The sequence below is a fragment of the Patiria miniata genome, unplaced genomic scaffold (assembly GCF_015706575.1).
Source record: "Patiria miniata isolate m_02_andy unplaced genomic scaffold, ASM1570657v1 HiC_scaffold_7, whole genome shotgun sequence".
Lineage (NCBI taxonomy): Eukaryota > Metazoa > Echinodermata > Asteroidea > Valvatida > Asterinidae > Patiria > Patiria miniata.
Genome location: NW_024037074.1, coordinates 6207280 through 6222928, shown reverse-complemented (window position 1 = coordinate 6222928; position 15649 = coordinate 6207280). Strand labels below are relative to the sequence as shown.

At 41.4% G+C, this 15649-nt stretch overlaps 1 protein-coding gene across 1 annotated transcript; it reads right to left on the bottom strand.

Annotated features, from left to right (window-relative positions):
- On the bottom strand, positions 1-15446 carry LOC119746207. The gene is made up of 11 exons (XM_038223015.1): positions 15254-15446; positions 11412-11597; positions 10601-10663; positions 9669-9868; positions 8010-8367; positions 6690-6763; positions 6425-6508; positions 5426-5558; positions 4359-4478; positions 2862-2992; positions 1-567 (listed from the first exon to the last, which is right to left on the bottom strand). The coding sequence occupies exons 1-11, from the start codon at positions 15333-15335 to the stop codon at positions 418-420; spliced, it is 1581 nt and encodes a 526-aa protein (XP_038078943.1). The 5' UTR covers positions 15336-15446; the 3' UTR covers positions 1-417.
- Between the last annotated feature and the right edge of the window lie 203 nt (positions 15447-15649).

Here is a 15649-nt window from a genome sequence, read left to right as displayed (position 1 = left end):
TTTTTTTTTTTTTTTTTTTTTTAGAAAAGGCGAACATTTTATGGTTGCATTTTTTGGGGGTCACCCTGCAGGTTTGAAAGGTTTTCCAAGTGCCAAAATATAATTGAGGGTGCAATTTTTCAACATGAGGTAGCAGAAATACAGTGAATCTAATACCTCAAGTTCTCCACACTAGACAAAGTTACCTACATGTAACACCAATAAACACTCTGTTGCAATTATAATAACTAAATTGGGGGTCAAATTGATGTTAAAACTTTGTAAAAATGTATGGCAGAATACAAATATAGGTTTTTATAGGTTATGGATTACTTTAATATTTTTTATAATAATAATTAGAAAAAAACCAGGCTCCAAAGTTGAAATAGAGTTGTTTTAGGTTTTAAGGGATTTGCCGTGAGGCCTGTTGTGCACTCTTCAATCCACTAACCCATAATCTGTTTCGTCTGCGTTGATATTAAGTAACGGTTTGGCTTCCTCATTTAGATCGTCCCGTGCCGGCGCTTGTCGGGAGTCGGTGATGTCAGAATGTGGCTTGAGACGTTTCCACGACAGCACATTCATGCCCTGCAATACAAAATGGTGAACAAAACTGACCATGATAATGTATGTTATCAGTCATCCAGTAGTAGTAGATGATTTCTTAATTGAATCGAATACTGGAACTTATCTTTTGCAACTGTGCGACGTTGCGTCCGAAACCATCGGACTTCGTCAGGCAACTGGTGACCCGGTGGGCTGGTCACGTGAGAGACGGCTAGGAATTTCTTGAATGGCCCAAGGGCAGATCCGGGGGGGGGGGGGGGGGGGGGGGGGGGGGGGCCAAAGGGGGCCATGGCCCCCCCCCAAACAAAACCTATTTTTAAATTTTTTTTATGTGACATCGCAATAAAGACAGGCAATGAGTACACCACCATCTTTTCCTCAAAAAACCATTGGTTAAGGTGGTCAGAAATTGCCTCAGATCTCACCACAGAGCATCTAGAATCCAAAAAAATGTTTGACCCACTTTTTTGGGGGACCAAATTTTTTTTGACCCCCCCCCCCCCAAAAAATTGGGATCTGGATCCGCCCTTGGAATGGCCCGGTCCCATGCATGTGATAGGTTGAAGCGCAGCCCCCCTCTCTTGTTCAGAGTTGGTTGTTCGACCCTTTCCCAGATGGCTTCCTTGATGCCTCTTTAGTGCCACTGCTCTTCCTTATCAAGGATCACCACATCCTCATTTCTGAGAGTGTGACCAGAGTCTCGTAGATGTAAGAAGACAGCAGAGTTTTGTGCCTCGTTAGTGCTAGGCCGCCGATGTTGGTAGATCCTGGATTTTAGGGATTGTTTGGTTTCCCCAACGTAAGACTCCGATTCAAGGGATTCCTAGCCGTCTCTCACGTAACCAGTCCACCGGGTCACCAGTTGCCTGACGAAGTCCGATGGTTTCGGACGCAACGTCGCACAGTTGCAAAAGTAAGTTCCAGTATTCGATTCAATTAAGGAATCAAAACTGACCATGTTACCTACCAGACACTGCTGAACGAGATATTTATCATCTGGTTTGAAAACCAAGCAATGAGAGTGTGTGCAGTGAACAAAAGTAATACCCGTACGTGTATGCGAGCGATGTGCCAATCAAAATGTGATGTCATGAAATTTAGGCTATGGTCAATTCCAGCAATATGGAAGAAAGTGTAATGTTTTAATATCTCATGACTTAAAGGGAATATACATCATTTGCTTTTGCTGTAATTTTCAGAAATGGATGGAATTGGGGGGGTTGGAAATATATAGCAAATATAGTTACACTGACTTTTTTGAGGTTTTGGGTTCGAAAATGCTATAAAAACCAAGAAAAACAATCATTTTCCTGTGGTCTGGTTCCCTGACTCCATATAAGAAGAAGCAGAGCATTTTACATACATTGGGGAATTGTAAGGTCAGGGAACCAGTCTAGCTGGCTTGTACCCGTTCATAGGTGTGTAATCGATTGCAAACAAGTGCGATGGTCAATTGGGGCCAGTATTTGAAAAAAAAGCCAGTTTTTTCCAACGCTGGTTGGCCGATCAGCGTTGGAAATTGATACAAAAATACCACTTTTCTTGAAAATGACAGTATACCAGGTGCCATGATTTTACAGGATGCTTTACACTGTCGTTCACTAACAGTCCAGCAAGGTATTTCAAAATGATTTGGTAGTTTTATTTTTTGATGTTTGCAAATGTTGTATTTTCCCTTTAAGTGAAATAATCCAACACTTCTACTGGTAGTCATAATGTCCTTGACTATTGCTACGTGATGGATTTACCAGATTTGAAAAATCCATTTTCAGGTTTATTGACTGAGCCCTTAAAATATCAAAAAAGTCTGATTTTTAATGTTCATGATGCTGGAACTGCCTTGAAATTCACCTTGAATATTAAACTCTAATTGATTTAAACTGAAATGAAAATTCTGCCACAAGAAAAACAAAACAAAACAAAACAGGAGACATGACTTATTAAACTAATGTATACAATTTGCACTATAACCAACCCAACCCATAGTTTTAAGACTACATGTATTCCTATCCAACGCTGGTGTGTTTCTACACAAAATTATGAGGGACTTTTCAGGGAACGAAAGTTTCAATCAATAAACCCGAGACCTAATGACGTCACGCTTTGTTTAACTGTGCGCTTTCCTATGTAGTAGACGGTCCCTACTTCGTCTAGCGTCCCATCTTTGCTCCCGTAGGAAAGCACATATGTAAACAAAGCCATTAGGTCTGAGGTCTATTGCGACAATTTTCCCTGGAAGTGTCTTTTCTGCAGAAGGAAAGCAACTTTTTTTTTATGGCTTCACGGCTGTCCAATCGACTGAAGTGTTATCTTACCATGACCAAGACGAACAGGGCCAACATGACAGCTATCGTCTCAAACGGCCAGTTAGCGATACATCCCGCCCACAGCGGGCCCATGATGGTACCGATTCCACCCACTGCTCGACGGATTCCCTGAGCGAAACCTGCGCAAGGAAGAAAGGAAACTTGGCCAGTCGTTTCCCAAAAAGCTTCACGTCGTACTCGGGAATGCAGGGTTGCTGACTTGTGCATGATGCATCTCCAACTACATGATCGTTAAATTATTCAAGTCTTGAAAATTCACCCACTTGTGTCTGGCAGAGGGACGAATTTCCATCTGCCCCCACCCCCAAGACAGCAATTTACCCAAAACATTGAAATTCCTAAAAAAAAAACACCTTCTATGTGGCTCACACTATCATTTCTTCGTGTTACCTCCTACTTCCATAAAGTTCTGCTGAACAGTGGAAAGCCGCTATAACAAACATCGTGGGATCCACAGAAAGTGTTCGTACTAACGATCGTTCGGTATAGCGATTTTGAACCACCGGTACCGTCTTTTGACCAATAGTGAACTGGCATTTCTCACATCCCACGGCCGCACGAGGAGTCGTCACGAAACTTAAGCAATGATTTTCCCTTTTATTCCTTTGGGAAATAATAGCCATCTATCGCTCTTCAACATTCGAACACAATGTAACTATGGGTCGTTTGATGTTCGGGAATTAAAAGTGGCCCAAATAGTGTTTAATACACCCATGTACATTTTACAACCGGTAATTTGTGGTTAATCTGTTGACTTTTTTCAACAACGATGTTCGGTACGTTTTGTACATTAAAACTGGGAGCCAAGGATAATGTTCGATATAGCCGAATGTTCGATATAGCGGTGTTCGGTATAGCGGCGTTCCACTGTAGTGCTGTGTGACATCATAAAATAGGATTTTTTTATATTTTTTTTTCACTACGAAAGACCCTCCTTAACATTGTCACCTGTGTCGTCATGCCTGTTGGTTGCCAACATGCAGACAGCCACACAAATATTTTTCCCTTGTGCAGTAAACAATAGTTTGGACCCTGTGCACAAACTCTACGAGACTGGTCTGAAAAATTCCAAGTGTTTCTCGCTAAATACTTCAATATTTTCCCTGCTAAATTTGACTTTTTAGGACATGTTATTGCTTTCAGATGGTTGATAGGTCACTGCAGAGAAAAGTGAGTGATGTCCATGTATGGAATTTTTCCTGTTACTTTTACACCACTCACATTTCCTTTATCATGCTGCCACCATTTCAGTCATGTTCCCTGTATCCAATGACAGTACTGAATGATAATGTTTCTTGTGCAAAAAGGAACCAGACTATTTCTCCTTCCAGCCTCGCTTTGGTTACATTGATTTGAAAGGGAAAAAAATCAAGACGGCCGCAACATGATAATGGTCTATAGGGTTCTCAAACTCAGAACATGACTTGCGACACGAGTATGATGCTCCTTCTGTAATGGTAGCCGACGTATTAGTCTGTGCCTCACCTTGCATTGCACCTGGAGTGACTTTGGAGAACAAGGATACTAGTCCAATGAAGAGGAAACCTAGACCAGAAACTTGGACGATGAAAAGGGTTGCAAACCACCACAGGTTTTTGTCCCTTCCTGGAAAACGAAGCAAGATTTAATCAAACTGTTAAAGCTTCCCTGTCAGTGATTGACGTCATAGATGGTAAATGTTTAACATTTTTACACTTGCCATGGTGATGTTTCCTTAACAAGAGCCTTCCTATGCTGAGGGAATAAATGTGTGCTTGGTTCAGGGAATGGACGCTGATACTCAGCTCAAGCTATTATCGGCAACCAGGCCCCGAGCCGATGTTGGTCTTCAATAACGGCCAACCATAGCTGTATCAAGTTACAAAAACAGTCACAGCCAGTCAATCCTGCTTTATGTGGGCTGGGAGCTTTAAATGTTAAACACAGTCACTTGTTGATTTTGACTGAAAGCCAAACTTTGCGCAGAATATATGTTTGCATAGGAGGGTTAAAGATGCATTTGATTAAAGGGAATATACATCATTTGCTTTTGCTGTAATTTTCAGAAATGGATGGAATTGGGGGGTTGGAAATATCTAGCAATATATAGTTACACTGACTTTTTTGAGGTTTTGGGTTCGAAAATGCTATAAAAACCAAGAAAAACAATCATTTTCCTGTAGTCTGGTTCCCTGACTCCCTATAAGAAGAAACAGAGCAGTTTACATACATTGGGGAATTGTAAGTTCAGGGAACCAGTCTAGCTGGCTTGTACCCGTTCATAGGTGTGTAATCGATTGCAAACAAGTGCGATGGTCAATTGGGGCCAGTATTTGAAAAAAAGCCAGTTTTTTCCAACGCTGGTCGGCCGATCAGCGTTGGAAATTGATACAAAAATAACACTTTTCTTGAAAATGACAGTATACCAGGTGCCATGATTTTACAGGATGCTTTACACTGTCATTCACTAACAGTCCAGCAAGGTATTTCAAAATGATTTGGTAGTTTTATTTTTTGATGTTTGCAAATGTTGTATTTTCCCTTTAATGCACATCCAAAATGGTAATTCTGACCTGGGGTGGCATGTGGATAGAATACCAACAGCAGAATATAGGGCACTATCTCGACAGTCAGTGCCCCGAAAATCATGGCACGGTCTGAGACCACCTTGCTGATGCACTTGATGACGACGAAACTGAGGAGAAGCTGTGGCAAAAGAAGAAGAAAAGAAGTCAGGTAGGGGCTCCATGCGCCAACAAAAGAGGGCGCCTTTTTACCTAGCAACGACGTCCCATGGGTGGGACACGTACATTTCGCTGGTTGACGTGCGCGCACCGTTGCTTGTGTGTAACGCACGTACACCAGGGGATTTGTGCTATGCCGGTGAAGGGGTACTTGTGAGCGGAGCAGATACAACTTAAGTTTTACCAAACCTAATCATTTTCAGAACCTCAGCAACTCACAAAAGAGATTTGGCACAATGGTGCAAACACAAACTTATCTAACATAATCCTCACGAGTCCTTTACAATCCAACAGATTCAGAGATCTTTCAAACTCCTTCATAATCCATGTTTTGGAGAATTTTGCAGGATTGAGGAAGGTATCAAAGGTTGATGTTTCAAAGTTGAATACTGGTGCTGACTGAAATGTAGAATAGATTTGGGAGTATTCAGGAAAGTTCTTATAGTGAAAAGTAACTGAGAGCTTTAGAGTGAATGTTGGCCTAGTTTAACCCCAACTCCCTACTGTCTTTTACTAAGTACTCGGCCAAGTCCGCCAAAATCCATCAATCACACTGCTTCCAATGCATGCTTTGCTTTAGGCCTCCAGGCCCAAGTCCATCATAATCCATCAATGTTTAGTCAAACCAGGCCTGCAGGACCAAGTCCCCCAAAATCTACCGGAATGGGAGGATGAATTTTGATAGGGTTAGAGAGGATAGGATTGAGACAGTTCCTTTGAAGAGAACTTTGAAAGAGAAAATTTGACCCTGTTAAGTAAATGCAATTTAAAATTGTAACAAAAAAAGTAAAAAAAGTCAACTTCTAAAATCAACTTCTAGTAAGTCACCTCGAAGCCAGCAACAGCATAGAGGATACTGTTCTCCACACCGCCGAAGTCAAGTAACCTCTTTGTCATCACTGTTACACTGGTCTATACACATGAAAAAAACAACAACAACAATAATTCAGCAAAAATGAGAGAGTTGTTCTTCCTTTCGAATTTCAAAATGTAAAAACTAACTACCTGTGAAAACACACTGTAAGAAAACTGTGCTCTAAAACAAAGTTCTCTTGAATAGAAAGTTATCCCATAAACAGCAAGATTGGCTTACCTCAAGACATGTTTGGTTGAACAAGAAGACAAACTGTGCAGTCAGTAGCACCAATACTTCTTCCTTCAAGAATACTGCACAGGGAGAAATAATTATAACAAAGTTAAAGGGAAAATACAACATTTGCAAACATCAAAAAATAAAGCTACCAAATCATTTTGAAATACCTTGCTGTACTGTTAGTGAATGACAGTGTAAAGCATCCTGTAAAATCATGGCACCTGGTATACTGTCATTTTCAAGAAAAGTGGTATTTTTGTATCAATTTCCAACGCTGGTCGGCCGACCAGCGTTGGAAAAAACTGTTTTTTTCTTCAAATACTGGCCCCAATTGACCATCGCACTTGTTTGCAATCAATTACACACCTATGAACAGGTACAAGCCAGCTAGACTGGTTCCCCAATGTATGTAAACTGCTCTGTTTCTTCTTATATGAAGTCAGGGAACCAGACTACAGGAAAATGATTGTTTTTCTTGGTTTTTATAGCATTTTCGAACCCAAAACCTCAAAAAAGTCAGTGTAACTATATTTGCTATATATATTTCCAACCCCACAATTCCATCCATTTCTGAAAATTACAGCAAAAGCAAATGATGTATATTCCCTTTAAAGACCCTTCAATGGTAAAATGCAAAGAGAACTATTGAAAGACACTTGAGCGTCATTTTCGCTAGGCACCCTAGCCTCAAGTGTGTATTACTTTTATGTGAAGACGTTTCCAACAAGCAAATGCTTAAAGGGAAGATACAACATTTGCAAACATCTCAAAACGAAATGATCAAATTATCACAAAATACCTTACTGAATTGTTAGGGAATGACAGTCTAAAAGCATCCTGTAAAATCGTGGCTCCTGGTGTGCCAACATTTTCAAGAAAAATGGTATTTTTCCAACGCTGGTCGGCCAACCAGTGTTGGAGAAAACTGGCTTTTTTCAAAAACTGCTTGCAAACTCTTTGCTGCAAAAACTGCAAAAACTATTTGCGATTGATTACACACCTGTGAAGGGGTACAAGCCTGCTAGACCGATTCTCTGAACTAACAATTCCCCCAAAGTCTATAAATTATCCCGGCGTTTCATCTTTAAAGTGGGGTCAGGGAACCAGACTACAAGAAAATGAATGATTTTCTTGGTTTTTCCAGCATCTACAAGCCCAAAACGTGAAACAAGTCATTTTAACAATATTTGCTATAACATACTAATCCTCCAAATCCATTTGTTTCTGAAAATTGAAGCAAAAGCAAATGTTGTACATTCCCTTTAATTTAAAAACCCTTCAAACTTTTTTATTTTGACTTAACACTATAGGAAATCTCACCATCAAGCTTTGAAAAGGTCTTCTTCTCGTCGCTGCTGCTAGTGCTAGTTTCGTCAGACAGTTGGACAGCATTGCACACTGCACGTCCACTATTCAGTCTTTGGCATCTACCCTGTGAAGAGTCCGTGGTGTGCGAGTCATAAAAGCCACCATTGACAATGTCCCTGTTTGCGCCTTCTTGAAAACAAACTGAGCTTGGATCACAGGAATCTGATTGGGCTTGTACACTTCCGACAACGACGGGGTCCGATTTGCCGTCTTCATTTTCACACTCTGTTTGTTCTTCGAGAGGTGGGATGTCGTAGAAACAGAAGAAGATGAGGACTTGCATGATGATGAAGAGGATGCACATCAAAATCTGGAGAAAACATTTAGATACATAAAAATCTGACTGCCGAGCTAACTGAAAAAAATTTCAATTTTTTTTCCCGTTTTCCAATTTTTACAAATGTAAGAAATTGTAAAAACTGTAAACAAAATATTTATTTTTTTAAACAATTTGTAATGTATTCCCCTGCAAACCTTGAAGGTTATTCAGTTGTATTCTGGACACTTTAGTTTAAACAGCCATGCAACTGTGAAGTAACTAAAAAAAAAAAAAAATCCAATCTTTACAAGACTTTTAACACTGTTTTTCCAATTTTTAATGGCATAAGAGTGCAGTTATATATGAGGAAATCAGCAGATCCAAGAAAACGTTGCATGCCTGTTTATAACTTTAAGGTAAGAAAATTAAAACAATTCCATGAAATTTCAGGGTTGGTGAAAAGTTACAAAAGTGTTTATTAACCAGTTCACATCGGATGACGTGTATACACGCAAAGGTTTTGCGGTTTTCAGAGCGGATGACGGTTAAACACGCAACGAGCGAGGCCAGAAATATCTGTCTGCGACCCGCTCGTAGCGAGCGAGGCCGGAAATATCAGGGTGTGCTACCCGCAGATGACGGCTTGAACCCGTCTGGCATCGAGGTTCGTGAAAACAATCCCGCGCCTGGGTCCAGTCAATGTCAAAATAATCCCGGCGAGAACTGGTTAACAAGGTGGTAAGTGGACTCTGACATTTTTGCCTGAAATTTGAGGTACACGTATAAAGGAGAAGTATACAAACATGTGGTGCCAATATGCTATTTACAATCTAAAAAAAAAGACCGCAGGAGGACTTACATCCCTGTATTAAAGTTAAGAAAGTTCTTCAGAAAATTTTTAAAAGTTGAAAATGTTTGGGCTAGACGAAGTGATTACTAGTGCAACCACTGTAAGGCCAAAAAAAAAAAAGTCGGTCTCTGGTCAGCGCGCGTGTCGATTTTAAGCATGCGCGTCGATCTTTTTTTTCCCCAAAATGTTCCGCGGTAGCTCCAACAGCGCCCTCTATTTCCGCACCTCCTCAATTTTTTTTACCAAAGAGCACAAGGAATGGGAAATTGCACCAAGGCAAATGATCGAAAGCACCAAGGCAAATTATGAAGGACATCAATGTACATGAGGACACCAAAAAAGCAAAATAGTACCCACCTTGTCTGTACAATCCAAGCTTGAAGAAAAAAAAAAAAAGCCGCGTGGCCGCGTCAATTCCGGAACTTTGGTCTGACCAGAGACCGAATATTTTTTTTTTTTGCCTAAACTCTAGTAAAATTGATCGTGAGGTGCTGCAACTTACCCCTGGTCCGGTGAAATTGTTGACATGGAACGGTCCGATGTAGAAGTTACAGATGTTGAGTGGTAGATTGAGGGCTGGACCGAGCAGCAGACCGATTTGCCGAGCCGCTGACGCAACGGATAGGGCTGAGGCTCGGTCCCTCTCTGTGGACGTTCGAGAGATTTGTGCAAAGATGGCCGATCCGACACCAGCACCAAGTCCTAGAAGGAGGGGTAGGGGTTATTACCAAACAGCCAATACATGAATAAGGAGCCTTCCATTGTTTATGTACGTTCCCATCCAGAAATACACACCACTGGCTCAGGCTAACACAATTTTCTGCTTTATCTTCGTCTCTTTCAAGAAGACCCCAAATGGTAAAGTAAAACAAAGCAACGAGGGCAATTTAACCCTAACTCCCTAGGCCTTTTTGCTAGGATGTAGCCTCAATCCTGCAAAATCCTACAATTGGCCTCAGGGAAAAATAGCATATAGCCTCAATCCTGCAAATTCCTCCGTTGTTTCTTGAATATGGTCCATGGAGGGGTGACCACTGCCTGAATCCTGCAAAATCCTCCGGCTATGACTGTCAATAGGCTGAGGCAGAGGCAGTGACATCCTGGAGCAGTGCGGAGGATGTCAAGTATAATCAAGGACTAAATTTATGCACGGCTGAGAATAAACAACACAAGGTCCGGCCAAAGACCTTGACACAGTGCGTACTCCGAAATCAGCAATGCACTTTGGCCATGTAACCTCAATCCTGCAAATTCCTCCAATTTGCAAAAAGGATTTTGGAGGATTCAGGGCGGTTAGGGTTCAAGAGCATGTTCAGTCGATGTCCCCATGTAGGTACAAGCAAATCCAGGTCTTGCAATAAGCTTTAAGAAAGCTTCTGGTCAGAATGTGACAGGTGAATGTTGCAATGGACAATGAACTGAATTTTTTCTTACCGCAGAGTAACCTACTGCCCAGCAGGACGTACTTGGAACCTCCATAAAAGTACAGAAAATTGCCTGAAACACAAAAAAGAAAGAGGCTGGCTTGATTGGCTACATTGATTGACTTGGTTGGGATGGGTATGTATGGCTGGGTTGGGATGGGCTGCGGGTTGGGTTGGGATGGGTTATGGAGTTGGGTTGGGATGGACTGGGCTGGGCTGGGCTGGGCTGATTTGGTTTGGGTTGGCTGGGCTGGGCCGGGCCGGGCCGGGCTGGGCTGGGTCGGATTGGCTACATCGATTGACTTGGCTGGGATGGGTATGTCTGGGTTGGGCTGGGTTGCGGGTTGGGTTGGGATATGTTATGGGGTTGGTTGGTTGGGCTGGGCTGGGCTGGGCTGGGCTGGGCTGGACTGGACTGGGCTGGGCTGGGCTGGGCTGGGCCGGGCTGGGCTGGGCCGGGCCGGGTTGGATTGGCTACATCGATTGACTTGGCTGGGATGTATGTCTGGGTTGGGCTGGGTTGCGGGTTGGGTTGGGATATGTTATGGGGTTGGTTGGTTGGGCTGGGCTGGGCTGGGCTGGGCTGGGCTGGGCTGGGCTGGACTGGACTGGGCTGGACTGGGCTGGGCTGGGCTGGGCTGGGCTGGGCTGGGCTGGGCTGGGCTGGGCTGGGCTTGGCTGGGCAGGGCTTGGCTGGGTTGGGCTGGACTGGGCTTGGCTGGGTTGGGCTGGACTGGGCTGGGCTGGGCTGGGCTGGGCTGGGTTGGGATGGACTGGATTGTGACAGGCTGGGTACTAGTAACATCATTCATCAAACTTACCCCCTATTTCCCACAGATTTGCAAACAAAATAAGAACTTTTGTTTTATGAATGCGGTCCTGGATAAGACCATAGAGCGGTGACACTAGCACTCCACTGAAGCTAAACGCAGCCATGACCATGCCAAAGAATAAGGGATCGCCATCCAGATGGCCCAAGTACTCATTGAGTGTTGGCAGAACAACGGCTGTGAATCGAAAAAGAGAAAGACAAATTCACCATCTTTAAAATGTTGCACGATCATGATTCAATTCAGTATCCAAAGACAATTTTTTTTTTTTTACATTTTTAAAAACATTCAGTTACATTGTACACTTCCTTAATATTGCTATATGCAGCAACTATTTGTTTGTGCTCTCAAAGCTTTGCAGGGGAGTTACCTTAATCAAGTAGACGAAGAATTGAGGGTGATCAATCATGATTTTATCCTTGAATAAATGCGGTGTAACCTTTATTGGTCTTTCAGCATGTGTTAAAATATCACAGCTATAAAATCCACCAGTACCAGCTCAAATATGACAAAACAAACCTTGTTATCAACAGTGCATGTAATAGTAAGATTTAAAAAATTAAAAATTTTTCGAGCTCTGCTAATGAAATGAATATTTTCCAAAACTGTTCTCACAAATAATCCTCAGTTAAGATCAAACATCTACACACTACACAACTCCATTTAACTACACCCCTCGAAGACAAAAGATTCAACAACAAAAAGTTGTAAAGTTTTTAAAATTATCTATCTAAACAAATCGAGTCCAGCTCAGGTTACTGGAAGGTCATCCAACAACAAAGAATATCTTATCATATTAAAATCCCTGATAAAACACCATCAAAGATATTATCAACTGACTGCTGGCTGGGGTTGCATGAGGCCAATCGAGTTTTCAAATGTTGAATCCTGTACTGCATATAGATTTTGTCGAACACTGCATGAGTGCAATGCGTACATGATTACGTTTTCCATGTACGCATTCCAAATACTACACATGTACTATTATCCCTCACCTTCCCAAATCTGCCAAAATCCCTTTAGCAAAATGGAGGATTTTGTAGGATTGAGGCTACATCATGGGAAAAAATGTGTGGCTGATTTTGCAGGATGCACTGTGTCAAAGTCTTGGGCTGGACCTTGTGTTGGTTATGGTTGCAGACCAGTAGGCCTAAATAAACTTCCATAGACCCCAATGGTAAATGCTCCCACTTCAGAAATTCAGGAAAAATACTCACAACTCTCCAAGGTGTTCGGGACACACATCAAATTAAAGCTTATTTCATCATCTTTCGTTTTCTTTTCAATTCGGGGGTCAACTGATGACTTTTAGGAGAAATTTCCATCCGAAGATGATCACCCCTGAAAACAGTCCAGAAGCCCATCGCCATTTTGAAAAACGATGCCTACACTCCATTTCAAAATAGAGCGCTTTAAGGGCCCCAATTTCATCCAAATTGAATGAAACTACAAGTTCACAGTCCTGTGCACGGCTTCCACCCATATTTTTTTTTACAAACCCTCAAGTTCATGGCCCACAGCATGCTCAAATACTGAAGATTTTGAGGGCATGCAAATCGTGATTTGGCCGGCGCAGGCAATTTCGGACCGATTTACTGGTCTGCAACCTTAAGCTCAGTGGTACATAAATCCTCTGCACTGCTCCATGATGTCACTAGTTCTGCTTTAACCCTAACTCCTGGGGCTCTTTTACTAGAAAGTATCCTGAATCCGCCAAAATCCACCAATTTTGTCATGCAAAAAATGCTGGTATCCTGAATCCATCAGAATCCCCCAGTGTAGATACTGGAGGTATCCTGAATCCGCCAGAATCCACCAGCAAAAGTCTTGATGGATTCTGGCGGATTCAGGATACCATGGTGGCATAAAACAAAATACAGCATGTTTTTCCATAGAGTCTTCAAAATCCATCACCTAAATTTCTGGTGGATTTTGACGGATTCAGGATACCATGGATATTGAATTCAGGATACTCGCATGAAAATTGTGATGTGTGTTGTTGCATAGGATCCATCAAAATACACCAATGCATGGCGACCCCAGCATGAAGTATCGAAGTGAATACGTCTCGCGCACAAAATTGGTGTGAAAGACATTAGCGCGTGTTTCAGCCCGTAAACCATAGATATAGAATGAAAAGACTAGATCGGCAGCGCGTTGTGCGCACACACAACCGGATATCAGTTCGTGAAACCAAAATTGTTGTAGGCGGTTTTCACAAACTGACACCCAATAGCGTAAGTGTCAGCTCATGAAAACGGTGACAAATTCTTTGCACTGTGTTTAATTAAATTCATTTTATTTATCAGAGCAGTCTTTGTAATTAACTTTATTTCCAACTTTTTAATTTTTTCCAACGTTCACTCGGGAGGTAACACACTGAGTATACAGTGTTCACATGAATGTCGGTGAAAAGCAAAACCAATATTGAGTAACTTCATTTTGTTTCTTACATTTCTACTCGCAAGTTCCAAAAATGAAGATTTTACTTCGCTTTCAATTTAATACGGCCGACTCGTGAATTAAGTCCATGGGGACAATCCTAGGTCAATTGGTTTTACAGCAATTTTGTTGTTGTTGATGTTTTTACATGAATTTGGACTGAACAGGACTGAATCAGATTTGGCAACTAATACTAATGACCAACGTATATTTTAGGGGGGAAATACTCTCAGAACAGCAAAATGGCTTTTTAAATGTTCGTTTAATATTCTGTTCCATTTCTTGGTTTAATAAAGGTACAAAAAATAACCAAAAAATGCATTCTTGTACTATGCTACAAATTTTTTTTTCATAAACTCAACCGCTTGTTTATATACACGTGCACAATCCCATGACAATCACGTGCATGACTCGGTTGATTAGGTCAAGGACTTCAAAATCAACAAATTTTTAAGATAGTAATCTTGAAATTTCCTAGTGATAACGTGAAGTAAATATAGCCCACACACAGCGTAAAAATACCGGTAGGCCTATGCCCTTTGTGCATAAAGACCAAAGTACCGGTACCTTTGCACCACTTAGTTTAATGAGCTTACACTTTATAGTGATCCGTTTCTCTTTAAATTTAATAGGTTTTTGTGTAATTTTGTATAAATCATATATATTTTTCAGATTTTAAGTAACAGCACGGAGAAAAGTATGAAAAAGCATAAATCAGAAAGAAAAGATGAAGGTAATGATATTTAATTTAACACAATTTAGAAAAGGATGAAAATGTATGTTCTTGCAAGTACAAAACTAATGTTTTTAGTAGGATTAGGTTAATAATAATTTAATACAGAGAGGAAATTGCTAATGACTGTTCATGGTGTTAATCCACACTGTCTTGACTCGGTAAAAAATGTGCCCCACAAAACAAGTTTTGATTCGTTGGATGTATGTGCGTGGTGTTAAAATGTACTCCGAGTAACTAGGACTCTACGGATCGCTTTTTTTAACATTTGGACATGGTCAGGTGATAGTCCGACCATGTCCTACCACTCCAATTTGGAAACCCTCCGCCCGATTTGTGCCCAATTTCCGGACAGAAGGTTAGGCCAAGGATTTTCGAACTAGGCCTACATGTAGGCCTAAATAGTTTAAGCGAAAATTCAGGTCAATTAAATTATCATCAGATTTTATTAGCAAATTTTCTGAAGTTTAGAGTACCAACATTCATTCTACTGCATGAATTTGGATGTGTCAACTAGGAAGTTTGGCTAGTTGGAGTTGGCGGGGAGGGGGGAGGGGGGAGGGGCGGGATCGGGAGTCAACTCACATGACTCAAAGCGCAACGTTAATGCAGATAAAGTGGCACAAAATGTGAAACATTTTCAACTCGGTATGCTTACCATATTCTATTCCACCAAGTAAAAAGAAGATGGACTGTGCGAAGTTTGTGAGTCGCTTCTTGGTCTTCAAAGTCAACCCCATGGCTTACGGCTGGCCTGGGAAAATTTACGGGAAAGGTAGCCACAATTATTTTCCGAGTGTGGCCCGAGGTTTAACATGTTCAATAATCTGTTTTTATGTAAACCAGGCAAGTTTTTATGGAGTCGTCCAGGAACAATATTGAGGGCGCTGTTGAAGGACCACAGTGTCAAAAAAAAATTTTGCCATGGAAAAGATTCACATATCTTGCCATCACTAATTTTTTTTTTCCTTCAGTGACGTGACCTATCAGCCATCAGAAAGTGATATGTCCTAAAAAATATTGTTGAAAAATACTGAAGTATTTGCTGAAAAAA

Bases quoted from the DNA above. Each gene is read 5' to 3' on its own strand.
- LOC119746207 (XM_038223015.1), bottom strand. From the start codon at position 15,335: ATGGGGTTGACTTTGAAGACCAAGAAGCGACTCACAAACTTCGCACAG. The intron at 8,368-9,668 runs GTAAGTTGCAGC...TGTTTTCTCCAG, and splicing joins ACAATTTCACCGGACCAGGG to ATTTTGATGTGCATCCTCTT. The intron at 5,559-6,424 runs GTGACTTACTAG...CTTTTGCCACAG, and splicing joins ATGCTGTTGCTGGCTTCGAG to CTTCTCCTCAGTTTCGTCGT.